This window comes from Fusarium redolens (assembly GCF_020744475.1).
Source record: "Fusarium redolens strain MPI-CAGE-AT-0023 chromosome Unknown BKA55scaffold_2, whole genome shotgun sequence".
Taxonomy (NCBI): Eukaryota; Fungi; Ascomycota; class Sordariomycetes; order Hypocreales; family Nectriaceae; genus Fusarium; species Fusarium redolens.
In genome coordinates, this window is record NW_025763665.1 from 1,857,735 (window position 1) to 1,879,867 (window position 22,133).

The 22,133-nt window shown below is 50.1% G+C and overlaps 5 protein-coding genes across 5 annotated transcripts; 4 read left to right on the plus strand and 1 right to left on the minus strand.

Annotated features, from left to right (window-relative positions):
- Positions 1–5,627: 5,627 nt before the first annotated feature.
- On the plus strand, positions 5,628–7,456 carry BKA55DRAFT_589676 (uncharacterized protein; the record flags this gene model as incomplete). The annotated part of the gene is made up of 2 exons (XM_046194978.1): positions 5,628–6,102; positions 6,336–7,456. 2 exons carry the CDS (start codon positions 5,628–5,630, stop codon positions 7,454–7,456), a joined length of 1,596 nt encoding a protein of 531 aa, XP_046055053.1.
- Positions 7,457–9,413: 1,957 nt separating this feature from the next.
- Positions 9,414–12,350, plus strand: BKA55DRAFT_170350 (uncharacterized protein). Its single transcript, XM_046185009.1, has one exon. The coding sequence runs from the start codon at positions 9,662–9,664 to the stop codon at positions 12,212–12,214; it is 2,553 nt and encodes an 850-aa protein (XP_046055054.1). The 5' UTR covers positions 9,414–9,661; the 3' UTR covers positions 12,215–12,350.
- A 137-nt stretch (positions 12,351–12,487) lies between these two features.
- On the minus strand, positions 12,488–13,590 carry BKA55DRAFT_684502 (NADP-dependent oxidoreductase domain-containing protein; the record flags this gene model as incomplete). Its single annotated transcript, XM_046198648.1, has 3 exons — positions 12,488–12,879; positions 12,938–13,483; positions 13,536–13,590. 3 exons carry the CDS (start codon positions 13,588–13,590, stop codon positions 12,488–12,490), a joined length of 993 nt encoding a protein of 330 aa, XP_046055055.1.
- A 1,164-nt stretch (positions 13,591–14,754) lies between these two features.
- On the plus strand, positions 14,755–16,714 carry BKA55DRAFT_554902 (uncharacterized protein). The gene is made up of 3 exons (XM_046191612.1): positions 14,755–15,068; positions 15,484–15,892; positions 15,943–16,714. Exons 1-3 carry the CDS (start codon positions 14,934–14,936, stop codon positions 16,299–16,301), a joined length of 903 nt encoding a protein of 300 aa, XP_046055056.1. The 5' UTR covers positions 14,755–14,933; the 3' UTR covers positions 16,302–16,714.
- On the plus strand, positions 16,688–17,474 carry BKA55DRAFT_170398 (uncharacterized protein). Its single transcript, XM_046185010.1, has one exon. The coding sequence runs from the start codon at positions 16,767–16,769 to the stop codon at positions 17,253–17,255; it is 489 nt and encodes a 162-aa protein (XP_046055057.1). The 5' UTR covers positions 16,688–16,766; the 3' UTR covers positions 17,256–17,474.
- Positions 17,475–22,133: the final 4,659 nt, after the last annotated feature.

The window sequence follows — 22,133 nt, forward strand, 5'->3', positions numbered from 1 at the left end:
GATCCTCCTGTGCATGTGCGAGCTCAGGTGCTTGTGCATATGTGGCTTGCATCAGGAAATGAGATGTCGATTTGTGCCTTGATTGTGCGTTGGGATGCGTTCAACGTGCTCATTTGAGCAAGTGACCCATGCACTATTCCACATAATGCCATTCTCGTATGAACTGTTCCTGGCTAATGCAACCCCAAAGCATAGCACCACAGTCAGGCACAGCGACTTTGTGCATCAGCTAGGGTTTCAGGTTCGAGGATATCCTTATGCTGGCCAATGGGACACCACCCGGCGCTCTGGCCTGGCATCGTCGGACGGCCACAATTCGGTCATGCCGTTCATAATAGGCATGGTTTAAAATTATTAGTTATCCACTCATCACCATCAACACCCGGTCCTAACGTCGCGTTCCTGGAGAGAGCATAGTCGAGTATACTGGGTCAAACCACCGTCAGGAAGGGTTGACTTCGATAGTGAGGCGGAAACACGGGTAGAAACATTCGTATCAGAGACATCCAACGGAAGCCGTGAGAAGGCGAGACAAAGCTTGGGGGACATCTCACGAGCTATTGTCGATGCCAAGAACGAGTGTGCGTTGAAGTACATTCATGAATCGCGGTATTGATCACCGAAGTGTTTCACCTGTCGATGATAAGTTTGACGATTGAAGGGTTCCGCACCGAAGGTTTGGGACCTTCTGGAACGTCGAGCTTCCGACCGAGGCTAGATCGAAGCCGGATTCTGGGGCGGTTCATCGCATGGTTCTGTATTAACCTGCGGTCATCGAGCCTCTTATAAGCGACCTGGCAATTGTTCCGTCTGGTGTCTGTAACAATTCGGGGACATTTCCGCCCGGGGTCAGGTGTCCCAGAGTATTGGAAACCATGTATATGCGCCAATAGTGTGCTTTCTGCCACAGCAATCGCTTGATGCTTGGTATGTTAGAGGGCTCAAATTACTGCTCGGCTGCCCTTCTCATATTCTATGAAGTAAGACATTCTAGGCGAGATTTCTTTCATTCAATTTGGGTACCGGCGGGAAAAAAGGACCCTGGTCCCGGCCTCCCGTTGAAGATTCCTATGATCCAAATGGAGCTTTTGCTGCGATACCACACTGATATTATACAACGCTGCGCAAATGCTTGGGCTGCGGGAAGAGGCGACCTTTCATGTAGATGTCATGAAAATTGATCACGACCGAACCCTGGAGAGGAGGTCAAAGTTGGGATGACAGAAGCTTTGGCACGAGGGAGACTGTTGGAGGCAGCAGGGAATCGAAACCATAGTGTTCCCGAACATATTATAATCGTCCGTGTTAGTGCAGATCTCGATCTGAGCGGTTTTCACCATGTGGCCTGCCTGATCTGATATTCTGACTCGCTGTGGGCGCAATGGTGAGACGAACTATATCCAGCAAGCTGGAACAGGAAGGCACCGTTCTAGGCGAGTTAATTCTGGCTCTTTGACCATCACGGTTACGACAAGCATGAGTGTGGTAGTTAGGTAGTAAGTCGTGCCATTTTCACTGTTGTTCCTGATATGAAGTTGCTTGACTCGACGTCGTAGCTAACAGCCTATTGCAGTATGGCACAGATGGCCCAGCTGCACTACCCGGCGTGCACTGGCTTGTTCGTACGCTCATGGCGGTTGGGGGAGCTGGGGAGCTGAATCTGTGGCGTATTTAGAGGCCCATGTCGCTCTTGGAGGATTGGGCCATTAAGGTGGGCCAAGTTCGCCGCTGAGTACTGAGTAGAGGTTGAAGAGATGATCGCAGTGGTAGAGGCAGCCCGAGCAAGGTCCAGACAGCGAACAGGCGCATTTGAACGCCCAGGCCAGGCGGAACGAAGCAAGAAGCCAAGACTCGATCGCATAGAACCTTCCCCAGAAGGGACGGAAAGTTGTTGACAATTGGCCGGGTTGGGGGCCGGACAGATGAGATGGAACTGGCTTGACTGGATATGGATGTGGACATTCAGGACTTTGGGTTTGCTGGGTAGGATTCTGACAGTCTGGGTACCTACCGGACCTTATCCTAGGACATGGAACCTGGGATGCTTCTCTGACGTTACATTTAGAAACCGTCGTTGCTTCCTTTGGACCCTTTGGTAAATTGACAGCCTATCACTATAAAGGACAGTTGGCTAGGTCATGCTTACCCTTGTTTGGACATGTCAAATTACAGTACTTTATCCTCTGGGAAGGCAGATAACAATTACTTAAGAAAAGGTTCCTAGTTGACGATCGCATGACTGAAGCAACGATATTGAAACCTTCCATATAACCCCGAGAGCATTATGGAGAAAGCTTCGTAGAACATTGGCCAACGGCTACTTCAAATGAGCATGTGCCTTGCACAACGTAAGGTAACTGTGCCTGTAGTGCAGAAGCCGACGTTCCTGGTACCTGAACGGCATAGCACTTACGCAATGCAGCTCCAGCTTAGCTGTCGTCCGTCGTCATACGCTATACGCAATAGATCGCCCACTATTCTCATCCACAACTCAACTGGCGCGCGCGCAGCGCCCACATGCTGGGTCATATGTATGCTGGTGTTACAGACAATAATGTAAGTTCAGCTCAGTTCAGGTACGAGATGCTAAAGTTGCATTAGTGAGTCGTAACTATCAATCACCTCGTACCTGCCCGCTAATGCTTAGACCCACAGCCAAAAACCTGGTAGCAACTTGCCCTAACTTGGTAGGTGCCGCTGGCGCTCCGTCCCGTCCAGTTTTATGCAACGACCTTTGGTGATGATACGTCAAAGAGCGCAACCGGGCTTGCCGCATAAAATTATTTCTCACCCTAACGGGGCTGTGTGGCCATCCCAAGCCAACCTATTCTGGGCACCGATAACACTTTTGGGTACAGTGCTGATCAGTTTAGATTGTTTAGTGACCCCACACGGCTATTGCTTCTCTCTTCAACCCCGAGTTGTCGAATTAGTGGTATGACTTGAATCTATATTGAGATGCTAAGTTGGCTCGTCCTCAAGCACTTGACTCGAGGATGGACTTTGACCGAGAAGGGCATCTTTATAGGCTGACAACGATTTGTTACAGCGTCTCGGTGCATGATGCGAGTCAAGCAAAACATGCGAACTGATAGGCAAGGCGTGGCACTCACTCTAGTCACTGTAAAGAAAAGAAGCAACCAGGCACTCACACATACCTGGCAATGAGCAATCACATCAGAGACTTGAATGTCGAACAAAGACTGCAAAAGGTCAACGAATCAGTTCGGCCAAAAACCAATCAGGCGCCTGTTTCTCCCAAAGGCTACTACATAGTATTGTGCCATCAAATGTCTGGCTTTCGCTTGTTGTTTCAACTTCCAGCTATATTCACTGATGATTGACCGAGCTGTCCACCAACGAGGCATCTCGCTCCATATCGTCACCCATCCTTACGAGTTTGTGTAGCCCGTCATCACCACAGGCTCCTTCTAACTTGGACTACGAAACAACAATGGCTGCTTTGATGGGATGGGTGACGTCGAACGCTCCACAGAGTCGAGTAGTCTGCCAGAGCCCGCGCCGAGGTGATCAGCCAACCCAACAGGTCTGGAAATGAAGCAAGCGTCATCTGTACCTTACATAGCACATCCATAGATGCATCAGGTGGATGTGATACCACATAGCCCAGCGAATGGAAGCGTGCATATCGGCGCCGTCGACTGTGTAATGGCAAAAATGGACATGAGGGGGTGCACAACGCTGTTCCGAGTGGACAGTTTTGGAGTTGTGCACGGCCAGGACCCATTATGGACGTGCCCAATCCTCATTATGAACTTAGTATACAAGTTATTTATTATTCTGTTACAATGAGGCGCGGCGAGTCTAATGCACCTTGATGCATGGCGACTCGCCAAGGCACTATCCTATCAGTGAACGGGATTATGCAGTTTCTGTGACGCGGTTTGCGGTTTGCGGTTTGCGGTTTGCGTGCCACCTGGGGGGCAGCAAGTAGGGAGGCCGCTCAAGGCGAGTGGTATTGCACCATGGTGCGCACATTGTCTAGGGTCATCGCATAACTCGCGGCGCGTCTGCCATCCTCAAGACCCCACTGGTCGATAGGAGCCATCCAAACGAATGGAAGGGATAAGACGAGGGACGAGAGAAATGTGCATTGCGATGTGCTCATCATTAATGGCGGCTGTGGTATTCATTCCGTTCGTCGGATATCAACTGTGCTGTGCGATGGAGGGCTGGATTGTGCTGTACTGGACACGGGTTTGTGAGTGATGAGCACACAAATCACCCACCAAGCGCGTACACAAGCCAACCAACAATAGTAAAAAAAAAATAAAAAAAATGACAGACTACCTACACAAGAACGAGACACCAGAGACAAGACATGGGGACTTGTGCACACTCACACACTCGCACGGGTCTTGCACAAGCGATCGAGGACCCTCTCTATTGCAAGCTTTTGGCTTTTCGTGCCATCCCATCCTTTCGCACAAGCATCCACATGAACATCCATACCTTATCCACTACTTTATGGCCGAGCTCTTTATTCAGTCGGCGCATGGGTTGTTGCATTGGTGTACATAGTAAGGACTGGATAGGCTTCGGGGGCTACTCTCATACCGCGGCGGGCCATCCGGCGACGGATAGGCTCGAGGTTTCCAGCCGATACCGTCCAGAATTAGAAAAGCCAGTGGCTGCGCCATAGTGGTGTGGATGGGAACCGTGGCCCCATGGCCCGTACTGGCAAGACTGGCGGACGACTGCCATGCTTAGCATGCCCATGGGCTTAAGTTGAAGAAGACCAGGGACGCCCAGGCCCGCACCTAATGTTTCCCTTGCCCCAGACATGACTTGGGTGCTTTGACAAGGGCCCGGGGGCACTCTGCCGTCTGGTCCGCTGCTGGGCCCTTGAGGGCGTGTGTGGGCGTGGGACAGATTGCGAGTGACAGGCCTCTGAACCAAAGAGTGAGGGTGGTGGATCCAGAGAATGGGATGTGGTGGTGGTGGATCAAGATCCACAGCTCCTTGACCCTGGCTTGGTGATTGAGACACGACATGGAGGGTTTTCTAACTGACTGCCTATCGAGCACATCTGGTGTGAATACGCCAGGCCTCGTCGTCAGTACTTATCACTCCACGTCCCCGTGCTTGTCCATCCTTCGTTTCTCTCTTCATCGAAAGGTGTTGATCGACAACCGCGTCGGATCTCTGTAATACTCTCTTCTCTTTTATACCAGGTTCTTCCTTCTTTTGTGAATCGTTCTTATTTGCTGGATATCCTCGTTCCTCGGGAGTCCCTCACATTCATTATAACAACCTCTTGCGGCACTCTCGATACACTTGATAAATCTCTTGTTCTTGCTTCAATTACAGTTGACTAGACTTGAGACCTTACATGTACAACAAGAACCTCCCCAAACCACGCACCTAATATACCGAGTCTGAACTCCTCGCCCACTCTTTGGAACACCACAAAAGAACCGAACACCACACCTTCATTAGGCCGATTGCCAGTCAAGCAAACTATACATACACCAATACCAACTTAATATCTAAACCCTTCAACCCGCTAACACCACAGCCAACTTTAAAGGTTTGTGGAATCCTGCAAATACCAGACGATGGTGATGTGGCTAACACGATAGTCTTGAATAGAAATGGATTCCACAATGATGCCCCAGGCCGTCGGCCAAGCTCCCTTTTATTTCTACAACCCCGAGTCCAAGCATGATATGCGACAACACTTTGCTCAGCAACAAATGCATATGTATCCCATGGTTCCTACACTGCCTTCAACTCCAGTCTACTCGCGACCCGGTTCCGCCAGCAACTCTCAGCCCCCCACTCTGTACAGCAATGGCCCAGCCGTCATGACTCCTACTGCCTCACCACAGCCCATGTCGCATAAGCCCGCCATTTTGTTGGAGAATGAGCTGTACGAGAACTCGTACTTCCCTTCGACACCTCCTCTGTCGACCTCTGGCAGTACTATTGGTAGCCCCAGCGCCTGCGAGGTGCTCCAGACCCCCATGAACCCCATGTTCTCTGGACTCGATGGTATCGATGGCTTCAAGGAGGCTCTCGAGCCTGTTGAGACTGCAGTCCTAGACTGGTCAAACTGCGGATCTCCCCCAATGACACCTGGTAAGTTTACTTTTATCTCAAACCTTCCAATTATGGGATTGCACAATGGTATTGTGCCGCAAGCTCGGGCTTGAGCCTATTTTTGGGCCTGGTCGCGGGAAAGATGGTGCTGACGTTGTCGCTATTTTGGCCCAATCACCTTCTGAGGCGCAGACCTCCAGTGCGCTGTCCCAGGACCTGAATAGTGGAGCAAACACGGGAATGACCTGATGGAGACTAACTGTGCATGATAGTGTACCTTCAATCTCAACTCGGCAAGGTTCCCTCTCTTAGCAACACCTCCAGCGACCTCTTGTCCACCCCGTCTCTGTCTCCCTCACCTGCGCCCTATGCCCGCTCTGTCTCTACACCGGATCTGGACGTTGACTTCTGCGACCCAAGGAATCTGACCGTCGGTATTGGTGCCATCAACAGTACCCTCGCTCCTGAATTCACTGTCGACGAGATCAAGGTTGAGCCCAAGATTGCTGCTCAGTCTTTTGACTTCAACCCGGCCGTTCCCCACGGCCTCCCCACCTTTGAAGACTTTTCTGATTTCGAGTCTGAGGACGACTTCGTCAATAGCCTCGTCAATCTTTCTGAGCAGCCTGCTACTGCCTCTGCTGATATCACCCGACCTCGGGCCTGCACAGGCTCTTCAGTTGTATCCCTTGGCCACGGCAGCTTCATTGGTGACGAGGACCTTTCATTTGACGACAACGAGGCCTTCCAGTTTCCCTCCCATCCCAGCCCTCCCGCCCCCTGTGCGTCCGAGGACTGCCACAAGGACAAGCGTGTCAAGAAGACTTACGCCAAGGAGAGCACCACTGGCCCAGTCATGAACATGGCTGCCTCCGCTACAGACTCTGGTAACACTCAGGAGTCTTCCAACCAGGCTGCTGAAGCTAGCGACTCTGGTGCCTCATCCGGCTCCGAGGGTTCTCCTGCTCCTCTTCCCGCTCCTGCCAACCGCCGCGGTCGCAAGCAGTCCCTCACCGAGGACCCTTCAAAGACCTTTGTCTGTGATCTCTGCAACCGCCGCTTCCGCCGTCAGGAACATCTTAAGCGCCACTACCGTTCTCTGCACACCCAGGAGAAGCCTTTCGAGTGCAACGAGTGCGGCAAGAAGTTCTCCAGAAGCGACAACCTGGCTCAGCATGCTCGAACTCATGGTAGCGGCGCCATCGTCATGAACCTCATTGATGACGACTCCCACGTATATGATGCTTCCATGGTCCCTCCTACGGCCGAGGACTACAGCAACTACGGCAAGGTCCTCTTTCAGATTGCCTCCGAGATTCCTGGCAGTGCAAGTGAAATGTCCTCTGATGAGGGCAGCGACCAGGGCAAGAAGAAGCGCAAGCGCTCTGACTAAATGGTCCATCAACCATACATCATTCAAAATGCTCAAGAAAGCTAGTCGATTATCTTGACATATGCCCGATACGACGCTGACGACCTTCTTCTTCTTCGGCCATCCGCTCAATTTTGGCGGTGGCATTTGGGTCACGGAACATTTTTCCATTTGGGTTATAACCTTGGGTAAAAGGGAGTCTTCACACAAATGAGTGCAAGCGGTAATGAATGCATTTACACATCGTCACTATACATGTATCAACAATATCCACAGCCTCGCTACGCATCACGACACTAGGGAGGATATTTGATTTCATCGGTTTCTTGTTTTCGTTCAAGAATTGCAATGCATCGCGAAGGTCAACCGTGCGGCATAGCTGGTTGAACCTGACTTTCTGGTGACTTTATTTCAATGGGACACAACTGGCGCGAGGGGGAAAAAATTATTTGGGTTTGAGAACATTTGGAGCGGTTCCTCACCTTGCATTAAAAGGTGATGGATGAGTTTGCCAACGACAACGACCACCATAAAAACTTGGCGGCTTGCCGTTCTTTACACTCGTTGTAATCATCCTGGGCGGCTGGAAGCTGGAACTGAAGGCTCGCCGGGACGACGGTATCACTTGAGAGCAATGGGAGACGAAGGTGAAGGCGTCTGTCTTTTTTCTTCTTCCATATTCTTGTGTTTACTCTGATTCTTTGTCTGTCGTTTGCCTGTTGCTGGATTTTTAGAGATGTCGAGTACAGGAGTGTGCCGGTCACAGTCATTGACAGACGCTCATCCTCACAACAATTCATGTACAATTTAGAAGTTTGGTCTATTGATCAACAATTTACACAATGCTGCCAATATATCTTGCTCATCTTGCCTGTGATTTCTTGCTCTGAGATGTGACTTGATAGTACGTTGACGTGTTTAACTTTACATGAAACTCGTCATGGCTACTACTTAGGTGTACCTTCATCCTTCGAACCCAAAGCCTGACGGTGTTCCCCACGAGACCTTGTATGAACCCCGACAAAGCCACTGACGCATCAAGAGCTTAGCCACGATTCCCACCTGGAGGAGCTCTTGGTATAACTACCATGTCTCTGGCTGGCTGGCTGGCTGGCTACCTACCTACCTCTCCGTAGTCTGTTCCTCTTTTGTTGACGGATCTTTCAGTCGAGGCTAGGTCGGAATAGAAGAGTTCAATTCGGATCGGCGATCTCATGTGGCGCCTTGGGCGCTGAGGGACGAAGACCCTGTCCGTGCTGTCCGTGTTGGCGCCGGCGTTGGTGTTGAAAATCGCTGGATAGCGCCGTCTGTAGGTGGGACTGATTGATTACCTTACTCGCAACGCAATTAGGTGATGTACATGGAATCCATATCGTTTACCTAAGACTCGATGCATAACCAGAGACCCTGGATTACCATCTCGTACCTTCTTCGGGTGATCTTCATTGTCCGGTCGACTCCCCGTCACTAGGTACAATACAAAGAGGATCCCGAGGCGGAGATGAGGTAGAGACGAGAAGGTAAGGAAATTACTATGTACACGGGATGGGATTGTAACGGCTGAATGTCATCACCATTTCCCCGCTGATATTGGCTGTTGATTGACAATTTGACGCCTTTCCTTTCCAAAGGCTGGCATTGAATCCGGCTGGTCAAGTCAAGGCCTCGGGGAAAAGGTAAGGTCTTAGCCTAGGCTTGGTACAGTAAAAGTGTTGTTGGTTCATTCGAGAGGGCTTGCTAGATCACAGGCGGCCACTTGTTTATTTTGTTTTAGCACAGCGAAACCCAAGATGAAACATGGTGGACTGACTTTCCCATGCCATTGGATTCATGGAGTAGTAGCTTAGAGGCTAACAAACGCTTCAGTATCGAAAAATTCGTAGTCAACCTAATGGTTGAAAGCCCAGGGACCCACAGAGAAACCAGCCTAAAACATCCACCACCAAATGAATTGGCTTGGCGCTATCAATATCACCTCTTACACCACACACCTCATCCCAACTCACCACCAAACTACGCTACACTACATCACATCAAATGTCCGCTCCTAATTAAAAGTACGCCAGAGGCTTTCTTCTGCAAGCCTTCCACCCCGTCTTTCGAATAGTCGCTAAATTGCAGCTAGAACACTCCTTTGAGTCTCATTTCCCAGCCGTAAGCTGCCTGCCTGACTGGGTACAACTTCCGTAAAGAACTGCCTGGTCAACCGTCACAGCTCTGTCAATCATGTATTCTGAAAAGCTCAATGTCATTGCTCTTATCTCGGGAGGCAAAGACAGTTTCTTCAGCCTGATCCACTGTATCGAGCACGGCCATCAGATCGTGGCTCTTGCAAACCTGTTCCCAGGACCAGGGACTTTGTTAGCATCAGACTCAAGTTCAGCTACTACACGCGGACAATCACCGTTCCGCCAGGAAGACGCCACCAAGGCTGAACCAGAGACCAATCTCCAGACGCCTTCGGATCTCTCATCTCCCGTGGGCTTCCAGCGCATCGATCTGGGTACCTGGACACCCCAGCCGTCTGATCCTACCACAGAGGATCATGACAGCCTTCATCAGGGTCAGGGCTCCGGGGAATCTTCCGACACGGACCTCAATAGTTTCATGTACCAAACAGTCGGGCACGAAGTCCTCCCCCTGTACGCCGATGCAACTGGTCTACCGCTATATCGGCTACCCATCACTGGACGTGCGGTCCGCCACGAGAGGGACTACGATGCCACGGCTAATGCCCAGGACAAGGTCCAGGACAGTGACGAGACGGAGTCAATGCTTCCCTTGTTACAGTCCATTATCGCCCGCCATCCAGAGGCCAATGCTGTATGCGCCGGTGCCATCCTCTCCACCTACCAACGCACCCGTGTTGAGTCAATAGCACTGCGCCTAGGTCTTGTGCCCCTGGCCTACCTATGGCAGTATCCGGCCTTACCATCCCCATCCGCAGCCATCTCAGCCGATACCCAGTTGTTGATTGATATGGCCAATGTTGGATTAGAGGCAAGGATCATCAAAGTTGCCAGTGCTGGACTAGACGAGAACCATCTCTGGGAACGGGTATCAAGCGAAGCAGGCTCGAGCCGTGTCAAGAGTGCATTACGCAAGTTTGGCTCAGCTCAAGGTGCGGCAGCCCTAGGAGAAGGTGGTGAATTTGAGACGCTCGTCCTGGATGGCCCGTCTTCCGTGTTCAAGAGGAAAATTGTTGTCCCGGAACAGGGGCGTAGGATAGTGCGTGAAGGAGGCGGTTGCTCATGGCTTATGTTGGGTGGTGCACGGGTAGAAGCCAAGCATGATGCTGCAGCCAACCCAACGGTTCGGATCCCCAATCTCCTCGATCCTCACTTCAAGACTGTATTTGACGACCTACTACCACCCCTGAATGAGTTGAAAGCTGCGAAGCCTTCTGCTATCTCAAGGAGGTTGGCGCCACTATCCCCAGATGCAGGGTCCTTCACTACTGATAGCGAGCTTTTGCGTTGGTCTGTCCTTCCAGACTTCGGCTCCAGTGAAGTGCCGATACAAGATGAAACCATCCAGGTCGTAGAAAAGATCAGAGATTTGGCGTCAGAGGCCGGTGTTCAACTCTCCCAAATCACAAGTACCATCGTCATCTTAAGACGCATGTCAGACTTTCCTACGGTTAATGGCGAGTACGGCAAGATATTCACTAAACCGAACCCACCGTCGCGAGTGACCATCTCCTGTGGTGACCTCCTGCCGGCCGGTGTGAATATTGCCATCTTTCTAACTGCTCCTATATCTAAAGCGACACAGGACCGCAATGGCCTCCATGTCCAGTCCAGGTCATACTGGGCACCTGCAAACATTGGTCCCTACAGTCAGGCTATAGACGTGCCTGTGACAGCTCAAGGCCAGTCTACAGGTCTTCGGTGCATCTCCATTGCCGGTCAAATACCCCTGATTCCAGCAACAATGCTCCTCCCATCCACGTCTGAGAAGTCACACGAGCTTCAAATTGTCCTATCTCTGCAACATTTGTGGCGAGTTGGTCAGGAGATGAAGATTCAGTGGTGGACAACCTCAGTTGCTTACTTCCCCCGTGCCAACTCGTCCGAGATTCAGCGCAGCGCCCAGCTGGCAGGGTATGCTTGGAAACAAGCACACGGATCTCCAGATGAGGAAGGGGATGGCGATAGCGGCCCTGATCTCTGGGACTTGAAATACAACCCTGCCTACATGTCGCTCGGTAACGATGACAAGAAATCCCGAAAGACCATTCCGGACTGGGAGGCCCTGACTCTTCGTCAACAGAATGAGCCTGAGACTTGTATCCCGCCTATGTTTGCTGCTGAAGTGGAAGAGCTACCCCGACAGGCTGCAGTGGAGTGGCACGCTCATAACGGACTTTCGAAAATTGAAGAGGCGAGTTTTTCGATGTGCTGCTTGTCTGAGCTCGGGCTTCAGGGTTGGAAAACATGGCACTCAGTCGTCACAACCGCAAGTGCTATTGTCATCTACAGTACAGTAGCATATGCTCATGCTGATAGGCCTTCGTCTGCTTCCCTGGGTAGCTTGAAGACAGATATGTGCAAAACTATGCAGGAGTCGCTTCGTCAACTCCACCCTCGCGGGACAGAAACTGTTCATACCCAATTGACTTTGGTATATGCAAATGCGGCTCAAATTGTTTCCCTATGGAACAACACTGGAGACAACTGTGAAGTGGCACTTATCCCGTGCCGGTCAATCTGGTCGTCTGATGGACAAAGCGTTGCTATTGTGGGCTTATTTGAAACGACGTTTATACGAGAATCATGATTTTATGACTGATTATATGAACGCATTTACAGGAATTGACTATTTTTAAAACGTTTTCTATCTCCAATCCCTCTTATGCGCACCCAGCTGGATCTTGTACGATAGCCAGTGTACAGCAGGCAAATAAGTTGGAACAAGCCAAATCTCGGAGGCAGCCCCTTGCCCAGCAAGGTGAAACCAAGGTATTTGGCTGGCTTATAAAACACACAGTCAATACTAGCCGGTCTGACGCCTCCAATCTCGCATCATAATACTGTTCGACAATGCTTGTTCCTAAGCACTGACGTACTTCATATGTTGAGGAGGATATCTGTCACCAGCAGGCGTAAAAGATGCAAGTAACCTGTCGATATCACACAAGTCCTCATCTGTAAGGTCGATGATTGTTGCGTTTTCTCGGATACGGTCAGGCTTGGAGGAGCCAGGGATGGGCACGATCATAGGCATCCCCGGGCGACGAGAGAGCGATAAGAGCCAGTTGATGGCGATCTGGCTCACAGTGCATCCCTTCTTCTTTGCAAGGGCCTCGACGTCATCAACAAGCTGGATGTTCTTCTGGAAGTTTTCGCCTTGCCAGCGTGGATGCATCTTGGCACGCATGTCATTCTCTGGAAGGTCCTTGACAGACTTGATCTGGCCTCCGAGGAAACCTCTTCCGAGGGGAGCTAGACTTTTGTGTTAGTCATCATGTAACTTCCTGGAATATTGGAGTAGAGTACTTACAATAAGCAAGAATTGGAATGTCAAGTTCACCACAAACCTCGAGTAGGCCGTTGGTCAGGGGGTCCGTGGTGAAGAGTGAAAGCTCAATCTCGAGTGCAGCAATCTTGAACTTCTTTGCAGCACTTCGAAGTGTGTTGGCGTTGAGCTCGCTACACGAGATGCCGTCAATCTTGCCCTCCTTGACATACTCGCTGATTGCAGCCAGAGTGTCTTCCTCGTAGTCAACATTCGGGTCCTTGCGGCCGATTTCGAAGGAAGCTATCCGACCAACAGGGCCCAGAGTCTCGATGCAATCATCGATACTACGGCGAATATTCTCCTTGGTCCCGAGAGGAACGTAGTTAGGGCCCAGGCCTCCCTTGATGGTGAGAACAATTCGATCAGCATCTTCTGGGTACTTTTCGAGGTACCGGCGGATGAGAGCTAGTGAGTTTGCATCGGGGGGTCCATAGAACTCTCCGCCGTTGAGCCAGTTACAGCCTGAATCGAGGGCGGTGCGAATGGCGGCGAAAGCGTCCTTATCAGGGAGAGGACGCGCAGTCAGACCTTGAGAGTGGTTAGCATAATGATAAGGTGTAATTTGTCAGGGGGGGAGTACCCATGAGACCAAAGCCGATAGGACCAACCTGCTTGCCGAGGATTTGGTGAGTCATGATGAGTGTTGGAGTGGAAGTAATTTATATAGAGAAGATGAACGAATTTGTTGGAGAGGTAGTTGTTGAGATCAGTGGGATGCAAATTGATGTGATGAGGAAACTATGTCTCTCGAGGGATCTGACCTCTCTATTTAAATGATTTACTCCTCTTAAAAACCACGTCCTTTTTCAACTCTATTGTTTATCCATGATACTATCGTAGTTCTCTTACACGGGTGTAAGAGCAGTTTCCGGAATTAAACTGGCGAGGTAGTGTAGTCAGCCGGTGGGGACATTGGATTGATTTCCTAAATAGGAAAACGATTCGGATGTGAAATGCTGGCAGTTGCGAGTTAGCCCCGGGGTTTAATAAGGCAATCCGGAGTTTGCGATTTCATAAGGTAGAGCCGAAGGACGGAAAATGTATACATGGAGGTATAAGAGTTACTAGGAATTGGCTTGCTATGTTATTGTATACTTGGGATTAGGTAACGAATAGTAATTGTTCCAGGCATTAAGCACGAAACCTTCTCCATTAACTGACGAAGGTATCGTATGAATGAGGCCATGAGGTTTATTCAAGGGCTCTACAGAATCAAGGTTGTGGCATGGGGAACCCCATGTTTAGTACCAGGAGGCAAAAGGGTATATAGAAGAAATACTTTTTTATAGATTGCTCCCATGTATCTTCAAGATAAGACAAAGAAGATGATAAATCACAATAGTAACTAACGGTAGGTATAAGATGAACCACAGTCCTTATGGAGCGTAAGCTCTTCTCCTACACTCTTTGGGGTCTTACAACTCGTCAAGTCACGATGCACCCGCCATAAAATGATCATATGGCGATGCAGCCTGGTCAATGTTATGTCTTCTGACTGGTAACAGATTCTGTTCGAGAATTTACAAAAGACTTTGATCCATGAGAATTCACCGCGATAAAAATCGAGGCTATCAAGGATTGGCTCAACCCTCGATAGCCTTGGTCTCACCGTCGTCATTCTGCTTTTCTAGCACCATGACGTGCTTCTGTTTAATTTGGTGCCATCCAATAGAGAGTAGATGGGTACAGGGTACAGACGCTACAGCCGCTGAAGAGTGCGGAGCGCCTGTCACAAGCGACGACCCCACTGTAGGAGGCTAGGTACGAGGACCTCAGACTAAGCTTGTCTTGACCTCAAATATCCTTTGACTTTACAAAATAACCTTGTCAACGTTTAAACACGCACGCAACGCTCGCCATAACGTACTAGAACTGTTCCGTCTGTTCTAACGCTATATCACAGCATAGCCGCGTCCTGTTCTTACCAGGATCCCTAAACCTCGCCAATCAATTGTGCTAGACTCGCACTGATCCCGTGATGGCCGAGAATGCTCTAGATGCAGATGCCAATGCAGATTCAAGTGCGAATGGCCCCGCCCGAAGGGCCTCCAGCGTTGGCTTTCAACTAGGGCGGCATTCATCTTCAAATGCGCGCATAAATGGGATACTTGAGGTGTGTATCTTCCCCGTTCCTGTAAAGTGAGTGAGACATGGGTGATTCATGAGACATTGTGCGGGAAGGCCATGTTCTTGTGAACCAGCCTCATGTGTTCTATTCTTTGCATGTCATGCGGTCTGGCGGCTATTCCTTGCAAGCCCGATAGCTCTTCAGGCTGGTACTGGTAGATATCACCATGTCGCCGACTATCTCACCGTCCGTACGGAGATGGTCTTTGTGGCGTCTGGGAAACTGCCGGCCCCCTGCTCGACATCCAGACCTTAGCCTCCGAAATATCGTCCGAATCTCGCGTGCTTCTACGGTTCTCGTCCTCTTCATTGTTCTTCTCTCTCGCTTCCTCCCAGTATCCCTCGCCTGAGCACCCTAATGTCGAGTGAGCGCTGATAGGAACAACTTTTACTCGCAACAGAACGCTCGTGAACGCGCCGAATCAATGGCTGGTCCCTCGCCTACCAATCTCTCACCCCGGCCCGCCGGCAGTCCCATCCTCCCGCCCAACTCGTCGCTCAAGCCGAGCCCTGTCAATGAGGACAGCAGCGCCGACGAGGCTACTGGATTCATATCTCATACGCCGCCTCTCAATTACAACTCGCTCAATGTTACAAGTACCGCAACCTCGGTCCCACAAATCCGTAAACCATCCTTACGTCAGCGACCATCTTCCCAACAAAACAATGGCGCTGCCCAGAACCCTGAGACGACTCGGCAAGCCAGTTCAGAGAATGGAAATACGTCGTGGTGGCAGACTCAGGCAGAAAAGTTCCAGTCGATAGAGCTGGAGAACAAAGGCAGCGTTGCCCGAGATCACCTCGCAATCGGTAGGCTTCACCCTTGGTACCTTCAGGCAACGAATCTAACAACCTCCAAGAACGAACATTTCTGGCATGGCTACGCACCTCTCTTAGTTTCGCATCGATAGGCATAGCAGTGACGCAGCTTTTCCGCCTGAATACGTCTCTCGAAAGCGGACATGGCGATAATTCTCGCAGTAACACCCAGACACTACGACACATGGGCAAGCCTCTCGGCACCACATTCCTCGGTATCAGCATACTGATTCTCTTCCTTGGCTATAAACGCTATTTTCAATCTCAACACTGGGTTATGCAGGGCAAGTTTCCTGCTAGTCGTGGTACAATCATGATTGTTGCGTTTGTTGCTTTGGCGATCATGGTTGCCTCTCTTGTGGTCGTGATTGCTATACACCCGTCCGAGCATGAGCTATAAGTTTTCGTCTCCACGTGTAGTATAATATGTCCTCATTTGGATTACTTCTAATATTGCATTGTTTGCGCTGGAGCCATAATTTTCCTGCTTATCGCAAGAGGTTTGGTTTTGACGCGGCACGTTTATGTGGGCTTTACATCATGACTTGATACCAGAGGAGTATTTGTATGTATGAGCTCTCTTAGTATGGGTTATAGGCTGGCGTATATATAGATATTTGATATGAGAGACGCCAACTAATGTCAGTATTATTTTATGGGTAATTGGGTACCTTTGAGCTCTCATGATAGCAAATATCATGACTTCGCCCGAAGTAGGTAGTCAGATAACTAACGTCAGGGCGGGCTATGGCGGGGTCTGCCTGATCATGGAAGCTCCCCACCAAACATCCAATCCCACCTCGCATTCTGCTCCTCTTACACTTGCATCTGCAACCTCACCAAGCTTTAACCACACAAAGTGACCATGGCTGTCAAAAAAGAGCCAGTTGATATTCCCACCTTTGCCACCACCCAACTCGCCCTTCTTGAACAAGAACTTCAGACAGAGATCAATGAGACAAGCACCCTCATCTCCAACCACAGCCCGACAGCCCTTCAGCGAGCTGGCCTTGCTCTTATAAACCTTGTTGTCTCGGGCCAACGTACGGGCCTCGGAGGCCGAACAGTTCTTGAACTCTCTCCGGATGCCGCCACGGGCTCACCTGACGAATTACCTGAGCATGGCTTGCGCACCGGGGATATCGTTCTTGTCGCTGAGCAGCCGGCAGGAAGCGCTAAAAAGCGTGAAGTGAAAGATTTAGAGAAAAAAGGAGCGAGAGGTGTTGTTACCAGAGTGAGCAGAGGATGGATTGCTGTTGCGATTGATGAGGGGAAGGAAGAAGTTGGCTTCACGGGGAGAGTATGGGCTGTCAAATTGGCAGACGAAGTGACCTACAAAAGGTATGTTGAGTGATCTCCTTCATGATGAACAGTGATCACACCATTAACCATCTCCCTTGAAGAATGAACTGGGCGATGGAGAAACTAAACAAGATGAATGAGTCGGAATATTCTGGTTTCATCAGAGTTCTATTCGGCTTGTCGAGCCCATTGCCAATTGCCGAAGACTTATCAAAAGATGAAAACGTGGGCAATCTCGAGTGGTTTGATCCAACACTCAACGACTCGCAAAAGAATGCAATTCGATTCGCCTTGCTATCTCGAGAAGTAGCATTGATCCATGGACCTCCGGGAGTAAGTGACTTATACTGAAGTGGAAAATACCTGCTCACGTGCTTATACATAGACTGGCAAAACTCACACTCTAATCGAGCTGATTCTTCAGATGATCAAACTGGGTCAAAGAATCCTGGTCTGCGGGCCTTCCAACATCTCTGTTGACAACATTGTCGAGCGACTAGCTCCTCACAAGATCCCGATACTTCGTCTGGGCCATCCTGCTCGATTACTGCCTTCTGTGGTTGACCACTCGCTCGACTTACTCACGCAAACATCAGAAGCTGGTGCTATTGTGAAAGATATTAGGACAGAAATGGACACCAAGCAGGCCTCGATCAAAAAGACGAAGAGCGGCAAGGAGCGCAAAGTAATCTACACCGACCTCAAAGAACTGAGAAAAGAGTTTCGTGAGCGAGAACGGCGCTGTGTCAGTACACTCATTGGCGGTAGCAAGGTCGTTCTGGCAACACTGCATGGGGCAGGAGGCTATCAGTTGCGGAACGATGAGTTTGATGTTGTTATCATCGATGAGGCCAGCCAAGCCCTTGAGGCTCAGTGTTGGGTCCCTCTCGTATCTGCTAAGAAGGTTGTATGTGCCGGTGACCATCTGCAGCTCCCACCAACCATCAAATCAAGCAATACAAAGGTCAAGGCGCCAGTCAAAGATGGCGCAAAAGTCACAAAGGGTACCACGCTTGAAATTACCATGTTTGACAGACTGCTGGCATTGCATGGGCCCTCCATCAAACGTATGCTAACTACGCAGTATCGAATGCACGAGAGTATTATGCGGTTCCCTTCTGATGAACTATACGACTCCAAGTTGATCGCTGCTGATGCTGTGAAACATCGCCTCCTCAAAGACCTTGAATATGAGGTCCAGGACAACGAGGACACCAATGAACCTGTCATCTTCATAGATACACAGGGAGGTGACTTTCCCGAAAAGAGCGAGGAAGACGACAAGGACACGCCTAGAAAGGGCAAAGCAGGTTTGCATGGTGACAGTAAGAGCAACGAGATGGAGGCTGCTCTTGTGCAACAGCACGTGAGACAACTCGTGGGTGCCGGGGTCCGTCCAAAAGATATAGCTGTTGTGACACCGTACAATGCTCAGGTACGTCCCAATATGTAGAGTGAGAGGTATGCTGACAGTAAGTGGACTATAAGCTAGCCATACTAGCTCCGCTGAAAGACAAATTCCCGGGCATCGAACTCGGCAGTGTTGACGGCTTTCAAGGTCGCGAAAAAGAGGCAGTAATCGTGAGCCTTGTTCGGAGCAACTCTGAAGGCGAGGTTGGATTCCTCGGCGAGAAGCGCCGTCTCAACGGTGAGGTGACATCCCGGTGCTTACCGTTCTGATTCGGGCCACCCGGACATCAAAGAGAGCTTTGACTGATACAGGTGTATTTAGTCGCAATGACACGTCCGAAGCGTTCTTTGACGGTTATCGGAGACTCGGAGACAGTTCAGAGGTAAGCAACAATGCAGTGCACTTGGGCCTCGAAGCTGCAGCCACTGGTTTGACCAGTGCTGCGCAGATTGTTCCAGCCATTCACCTGAGACGAGAGATTATTAACGTGCCCGTTTCACAGAGGAAGCAGCTTCTTGAAGAAATGGATGCAGTATCTCGAAGACAACGCCGACCTGCGATACCCAGATGCATCTAGCTTAACGCATGATTAACCGGAATTGAAGCTTTCACCGTCCCGCTTCCAAGCGACATGCTTGTCGACAATATTTGATATGCAAGGCAATGGTGTTTGAAACTCGTCCTGAACCTTTCGGCCGATAAAGTGGACTGCGTATCAGCTGTCAGATCAAAACAGCAACGCTACTTAACGATGTACGGAGGATTGACCAGAATGATGGACCTCAGCTTCTCCTGAAACAGCACCTGCAGTAGCTTGCTGTTCCAACGATGGCTCGAGTTGCAAAGATAGAGAGCTAGGAGAGCCATTTTAGAAGAGCTGGCAACTAGTCCTTTCCTAGTCAGGCCAGCACCTATTCGTGCGAGTCTATCCGTATGTGTTATTCAAGATGGTCGTGAAATGTGCTGGGATAGTTACTCAAGAAACGGGGTTGCGATGGTGGTCATCATTGTCGACATCCTGGCATTGTTTCAGGTTGCTCACTCATTGTGGGACTGTACCGAACCGTGGGGGACAATTATTCCTCGTCCGTTCCCTTCCCACTCGCGTAGAGCACCAGGAAGCGGATCTTGAAAATTTGCCGAAAGGACAAGAAGGCATTGTTTCTGAGTAGTCCAGTTACGATCACATTTAATGAATTGTTGGAGTCAGCCATCGGGAGTGTTACTGTCTTGTAGAAGACCACACACCCCTGAGTCTGCAAGGGCAGTCAGAAACCCCTTCGAAAGAAACCCGACATTCCAACGTGCTCCTTGGGATTTAGGAAAGGTCTCTTTAGTTGAAGACAGTGACAGACATTATACGCTCCGGCTTGGCAGCACATAGTTAACAAAAAAACGCCGTCGTGTCAGTTTCAGGGAACCCTGGCTCAGCAGCCTACGACGTCAGTTGTCAGGAAGTGCCTCTTGGTTTGACAGACTCTCAGATTAAGAGGGTATCGATTGTTGCACAGCAAATATGACCAATTCCTATCGCGGTACAACTTCCAGGATATAGAGAAGACAGCATAACATATATAAATAAGGACGGATATTTGGAAACCAACATGCAGCTGAAGAATAAGAAAGAGGTCGAAGTGATGCCTTGATTGGTCGGTGATTTTGATTGGCTCCCATTCCCTCAGATGTCGCTTATTAAAACGACTGACATGAGATAGACCCATCTGATCAGGGTCGATCTTGTGGAGGATCATCGTTATGAGTTCTAGCCGCTGAGCAGTGAGGATGTGATCTTATTTGTTGAAGCCCACGTAGAGTATTCCCAGAGGAGGAATGTAGGTCTAATGCAGGAGGACAGTTCAGGAGAGCCAGCATGCCCAAGAGGTTTACCCATCCCTTGGTATCTGTGGGCGTAATGTCACTCACATACGTCGATGTCTTGTTGTAGGTCGATTACAGGGAATAGCTCGTGATAAATTCGAGCTATGTGAAACTGTATTCGAGTGTGCAGTACTCTGTATGACCCTGCCAAATCACGACCTAGATCTCCAACAGTTGGGCTCTGATGAGGGATGTGGGTAGCGCTGCGGCTGGAGACTAATGGTTGCTTTTTGCGGTGGCCCTAACGCTATGCAAATAAGTCGAGCTGGGCCGCTTAAGGCCTCGGACGCTAAGTGGTTAGAGGCTCTGCCGTGCTTCGTTAGATCACATGGGGCCGCAGATGGCGGGAGCCTAGTGCTGGTCCAGGTACAGATTGTCGATATCAAAGCTGACGATGAGATGGGCGTAATATATTTTTTTGGTCTGGATTGTCGAGATGAAGAAGGGAAAGATAAATAAAGTGACCCAAGTTCCAGACAAACCTGAGGCATCCTGCATGAATGATGGGCAGTATCAGCTCAGCTGTGAGGGTATCTTCCATTTTCCAGTGTATCATGGATGATCAACTGCATGTCTGCGTGAGTGTTCCATTTGTTACGCGATGAGCTCGATTTCATCTCATACTTCATGCACTAAGTTAATTGACATTTGCTGTCATTCATCTAAAACGCCCATCACCGTTAATCTCGACAGCGTGTATTGGCTTTCATTTCCACCTTTTACCGCTCGGGGCACCCATCTTTCTTATTTAGGAGGCGGCGCGTGCCGCTCAAATTGCAACCCAAGCAATGACACGATAGTCTCGCAAACCGTAGACTGCCTTAGGTACCTAAGGTAGTTTAGTTTGTCTTGTTGTTCTCTACCAGTTAACGTAACATTATCAACTTGCTCAATTCTGCTGTGCCTTCCTTGTACTATATGCAGACACGTACCGCAACTTGACTCGGTTAACGTACAGTACAGTCCCTGACAAGAGAAACATACAGGGAGCCCCTGTCTCAACAATGCCCCGGAATGGCCTGTACCCGGCCTCGAGCCACGAGGCAAGATACCTAGATCCCAGACCGTTGAAGCCTTTATCGAGTCCCTGGAGTCGATTCAAGCCATCGTCGTGTTACCTCCCTAGTCAATGGAATTCAGTACCCATTCTCGCCAACGACAGTTTTGATAGGCTCGTGCGTTTCGATCTTGAAGCATCACCCTTGTCGTGGCATGGACTTGGCTTCGACTGAAATGTCATGTCCAGGTTTCTGAGCGGTGCGGTGCGTCAACCCGAGTCCTTTGTATGTCCGTTCTTCTCAATTCTGCTTCGTCCGTCTGCTTGACAAGGGTCTGCTTGAGGGTGCAACGACAGGTGGTGCAGGTGAGCGACCCCTGTCTAGCCTAATAGTATCAGCAGTACTGAGGAGCTATTGAGATCGGTTCTGCTGGCTCTCAGTCTCCCCGCTATGGCTCCATGCGACCTCTGAGCATCGTGTTTGACTGCACATTGATCCAGAGAATCCAAACGGTTTGCCCATTCACCACTGTGATCCGATTCACCGCTCGAGCTATGCTACGTAGTAGGTCAGCCAGGGAATACTGTCTCTCCCAGACTTACCCCCCCCTCATCAGGTCAGGGCCCTTGTCAGCTTGACATGC

Coding starts and splice junctions, on each gene's coding strand:
- BKA55DRAFT_170350 (XM_046185009.1), top strand. CDS start 9,662: ATGTATTCTGAAAAGCTCAATGTCATTGCTCTTATCTCGGGAGGCAAA.
- BKA55DRAFT_554902 (XM_046191612.1), top strand. CDS start 14,934: ATGGCCGAGAATGCTCTAGATGCAGATGCCAATGCAGATTCAAGTGCG. Junction 15,069..15,483: donor GCATAAATGGGATACTTGAG/GTGTGTATCTTC, acceptor TACTCGCAACAG/AACGCTCGTGAACGCGCCGA. Junction 15,893..15,942: donor CCGAGATCACCTCGCAATCG/GTAGGCTTCACC, acceptor ACAACCTCCAAG/AACGAACATTTCTGGCATGG.
- BKA55DRAFT_170398 (XM_046185010.1), top strand. CDS start 16,767: ATGGCTGTCAAAAAAGAGCCAGTTGATATTCCCACCTTTGCCACCACC.